Genomic DNA, 4,997 nt, shown 5'->3' on the forward strand with positions numbered 1-4,997 from the left:
CCCCAAATACCTTGAAAACGATACCCAACTTGCCATTATTCGAAAAATCGTGCCGGCCATCTTGGATTTAGAAATGAATGCCATATTCGTAATGAGCACCTCGAATACCTCGAAAATAATTCCCATGTTGCATTTATTTGGAAAGTCGTGTCCGTCATCGTGTATTCAGATATAAATGCCATTTCCATAAGGATTACCAAAAATAAATTTTTGAAAATTCTTGTCACTTGACATTGTCGATCGACAGTAACAATCAACAAAACCAAGCATATCTGTAGGCACCTGATGGACACTGTCGATCGACAGTATATTCGACAAAATCGAGCAAATTTGTAGGCGCCTGATCGACAATGTCGGACAAATCTGTAGGCACCTTTAACTTAATGATGAGTTAAGCGAGATACAATTTCCCCAGTTTTGAGGGAAATTTTATTCCATGGCATCATTATTTGTATAGTTGTGTGCGTGCCGACGAGCGTAGATACAAGTTGCTTACGCCTATATGAATTCGATTTTTGCCTCACTTGTGACAGTTCGTTTGATATGAAACTATCATTCTATGCGTTATTATTCTAAGTAGATCACATTATCTTCTATCACTTTGAACAAAAACTTTGAATTCGTAATTAGTGGAATTTTCAGGATAAAGTCTTTTGTAATTTGGTTTCCGTTAAGGAATATAGTTCTAACTTTCTTCATCGCTATTTCTTTGTCCTTGGATTTAGAAATGAGTGCCATATTCGTAATGAGCATCCCCAAATACCTCGAAAAGGATACCCATATAGCATATTTTGAAAAATCGTGTCCGCCATCTTGGATTTACAAATAAGTGCTATATTCGTTTTTCATCGACAAAACCGAGCATATCTGTAGGCACCTGATCGACATTGTCGATCGACAGTAACGATCGACAAAATCGAGCACATCTGTAGGCACCTGATCGACAATGTCGGGCAAATCTGTAGGCACCTTTAACTTAATGATGAGTTAAGCAAGATACAATTTCCCCACTTTTGAGGGAAATGTTATTCCATGGGATCATTATTTGTATATTTGTGTGCGTGCCGACGAGCGTAGTTACAAGTTGCTTACGCCTACATGAATTTGGTTTTTGCCTCACTTGTGACAGTTCGTTTGATATGAAACTATCATTCTATGCGTTATTATTCTAAGTTGACACCTAATATAATTACCACGGATTTATATATTTCATAAACCAGTTTATCGCGCACTTCGATATACCAATATTACAAACTTACACCTTATTGGGTTATGTTAAGGTTTATTTTAAATAAATATAAAAACCAAGCTACGTGAGATAGCTCGAAGTAGTGGTCTGTCCTTGTCTAACAAGTTGCCAAGGCTAATTAAAATCATCTTAGGTAGTGTCTAGTGTATTAACTTTTTTAATTTTGCTTAAATAAAATTAGCTTAAAGGTAATATGCTTTTACTGTAATAATACAAAAATAATATATCAACAATGAAACCTTCTATTATGAAGTAGCATATCAAATAAGTATACTAATTTAAATTATGAAATAATATTAGTAGTTTTAGTCATCCATAAGCGGCCACATTTTCTTTAAAAATTAAAAAAGTTAAATACAACGTGGCTGGCTGAAACATGAATGAAAGAGACGCATTTCTACTTTGAAAAGCTTTGAAGCCTCTCTCTCGGCTCGTTTTATTAACTTAGTGCGCGGTGCAGTTTCATATACAAAGCCGTGACAATTACCCCGTTTGAGTGTTGTCCGAGAATTTACAATAACCTTTTTTGTGTGTACATTTTAATGAAAAGGCATTGTATAAATATTTACGAAAACAATATGGATACATGCCATGAAATACCAAGAGTTTATCAGACTTTATATTTACCATTGATTGTAGTTTGTATACTTTTCTCTCAAAAAAAGCACACCTTTAAAAAAACTCATGTCCTTTGACTCGTGCTCGAAATACCGCTCACGATGCGATCCTTAGAGGATGGAAAAAAATAAAAGAATGCGATCGCACGAGTGGCGATGCGATGCACGACGCGAATAGCGAAGGGACCGTTTAGACATGCGTGCGTGTATCGCATCGCCTATCGCACGAATGTGTGAACGCGTTTCAACAACAACACGAATGTTTCGTTTCGAAACAATCGACGATAGTGTAAACGCGGTGTTAATGAACACTCTATTAGAAAGAGACGCATTACTACTTTATACAAGTCCATGGTCCTGAACGTAGTTCCCAAAGAGTACATTGTATATCTAAGTAGTCTGTGGCCGTACATTATTGGCTCTCGAGAACTATGACAAGTGATTTTTCAGCTGCCCGCCACTCAAGAAAATAAATAATAAATCGTCTTGTGAGTACGTGCTTTCTTAATTTAATTGATACCGCTATTTTGAATTTTTGATGATGGGCTTGTGCTGAATTTTCTCAATTTAAAATTTACGTTATATGGTGGAAAGATAAGGTAAGAAAAGGTACAAAAGAAAAGAAACATTTTCATGAAAAGTCGCGAGCTTAACTATTTTGTTACTTGAATTTGGAGAAGAACTATTTAAAATCTGTTTTGTAGGTAAAATGGCAGGGTATTTTGAGGAGATGGGCTGGAGCGAGTTACGGGATGGTGAGCAGCCAAACCATTTATTGCATATGGCTAGGTTCTTGCTGGATGTTGGTGTGTATGACGAAGATTTCTCTGGACAGTGGCCCAGGTAAGTAAACTAAGAATATATCTTTTATTTAAGTTTATCTGAGAGTTGCCTCTTGTAAACAATCTAGCAATAGGTTTACATCAGTAACCCGTCTTTTGCCTTGTTTAAAATTGTTTGTGTACTTTGTTCTTGATCCCTATGTACTAGGTGTACATAAATGTGAAGTGATTCAGACTCATAATATTATTTCTATGATTCTGTAAACGCCTAGTGTACTAATGAAAATGTCGCATTCAAATTTTGCACTATATATCCTAATATTATGTCTATAGAGTACCTAGAAAAATACTTGAATAAATCTCAGTTGCATTTTTTAAAACTTAGGATGTTGCTTGGACCTGAAGCATGTAATTATATTTACTATATTTTCATGTACATGCATTGGGTGTTTTGGTACTTTTCCAAATAATTGTAGATCAGGCATAGGAGGTTATACAATAGCCATAATATCATAAAGTTATTAATACTGTATTTAATTATAATAAAATTATAAATAGAGATCACATTGTGGTTACAATAATTGTTAATTAAAATACTATGAGAAATGTTGATATTAGCCAATCTGATTTCCTTTTAGGTGTAGATCTTCCAAGGCAATATCTAACCAGTCCTTCCTAATTACTTCGGACAAAGGCATCACATCTTCTAACCACCTCTTTTTTGTTGAACCCCATGCTTTTGTCAGTAGCATCCCTGACTTGTCACTATTTCCGATCCACTGTTACTTTTGGTTATTTGGCATGATTTAAGCATCATATAGCTTAATTTTATTTATCACTTTGTTTTATTTTGTCTGTGTGTTTAGTTTCAATTTGCTTTAGCTCGTAACTGTGTAGTGCATCACATTAATTCTAGTTAGTATTAAATTAACATGTCTATTGATTACAGATTGCCTCCACCGGCGTCCAAAAACGCAATAGCAAATTTACAAGAGTTCATTATGGAGAATGATGTTAAGAACTGCCCAATCTGTCTTAAGGATTTCAACATTGGTGAAAAAGCTCTAGAGATGCCATGCCACCATTTATTTCATGCTGCATGCATCCTCACTTGGTTGGAAAGGGTAAATATGAAAATTGATTTTTTTTTCTTGTATGTCAGCTGAAAACAGTTGTAAATTATGACTACAAGTATTCATTAGGCACTGAAAAGTTAAATAGTTCAAGCATGAAAATTTACAGAGCCGATAAAATGTGCATTAATCATTTCTACTTATGATTGTTACAGACCAATTCTTGTCCGTTCTGTCGCCACGAGCTTCCTACAGATGATGAGGCGTATGAAGCATTCAAAAAGGAGAAAAAAAGGGCTGAGCAAAGAAAAGAAGACATTGAGATACTGCACAATTCTATGTTTAGCTGATTAAGATGTTGAATAGTATGTCTTTAATAGTATATTGTTTTTATGCTATCACATGTTAAGGGTAAGGAAGTTCAAAGGGAAACAAAAGTTAGTAAAATTTTTTGTTGGAGTTTACTATATTTAAGATGCACCGAGTTCATTTAGAACATTGTAAATTTAGGGTCAATTTACATCGCCATGGTATGGAATGGAACTGAAGCGGCAATTTAGCCTTTTTGCGTGAGTAGACGAGCGAATTCGCACGACTGCACTTTGTGGCTGTTGTAGATGTTCAGTAGTTTAGTCTAGATCTTTTGTATGACAAGGATGTTGGATTATTTCGCTTATTTGTGAAGCAGAAGAAGATAAATTTGTTCATGATTTATAAAAGCTTTTGGCGAATATTTCCATTTTACAAAGATTTATAACTATACCTGTTTTGTAGACACGTGACGCCGTACTGCGCCTCCCCTTGGCTTCAATACCACTAGTATTGAAGCCAAAGAAAGTTGTTAGACGCCTCCGGAACTCTCGAGAATGCACGAGAATTCTCTGGAAGATGCGCGATCTGTCTTTTGACTCGTATCTTGTCCGTACGTTATACATAAAGTTCATTATGATGTGTACAATTTCATTATAAAAATTCGCTTCTGTCCCGGGGCAATCTATAAATAAATAAATAAATAAATAAATAAATCTCAATTGAGCCTTAAACACAGTTTGGGAAAATAGATTTAGATGGTTTATATTGATCCAAGTCTTACTGATTGGGTCTTCTAAATGTAATGTTCTATTTTCATTAAATTATTGTGCTTATGTTAAGAGTAATAATAATTAGAGAACAGTTCTAAGCGCGAGAGGTACGAAAATTGGTGCAATAAACAAAACTACTCAGGAGGAAGGGTAAAACATCTTTATAGTATAAAGCCTTATTTTGCATATCTATA

The 4,997-nt window shown here is 34.9% G+C and overlaps 1 protein-coding gene across 4 annotated transcripts; it reads left to right on the top strand.

The window, feature by feature from the left end:
• The first annotated feature begins 2,212 nt into the window (after positions 1-2,212).
• Positions 2,213-4,687, top strand: LOC113237834 (E3 ubiquitin-protein ligase RNF181). Of its 4 annotated transcripts, none has more exons than XM_026474519.1 (4): positions 2,213-2,465; positions 2,571-2,709; positions 3,598-3,772; positions 3,937-4,687. In XM_026474519.1, exons 2-4 carry the CDS (start codon positions 2,576-2,578, stop codon positions 4,069-4,071), a joined length of 444 nt encoding a protein of 147 aa, XP_026330304.1. In that variant the 5' UTR covers positions 2,213-2,465; positions 2,571-2,575; the 3' UTR covers positions 4,072-4,687. The 4 variants fall into 4 exon arrangements, with proteins under 4 accessions (XP_026330304.1, XP_026330306.1, XP_026330305.1 ...); XM_026474521.1 differs by having other exon boundaries at positions 2,213-2,358; XM_026474520.1 differs by having other exon boundaries at positions 2,213-2,354.
• The last annotated feature ends 310 nt before the right edge of the window (positions 4,688-4,997 follow it).

This window comes from Hyposmocoma kahamanoa, unplaced genomic scaffold (assembly GCF_003589595.1).
Source record: "Hyposmocoma kahamanoa isolate Upper Pololo Valley unplaced genomic scaffold, ASM358959v1 94, whole genome shotgun sequence".
NCBI lineage: Eukaryota > Metazoa > Arthropoda > Insecta > Lepidoptera > Cosmopterigidae > Hyposmocoma > Hyposmocoma kahamanoa.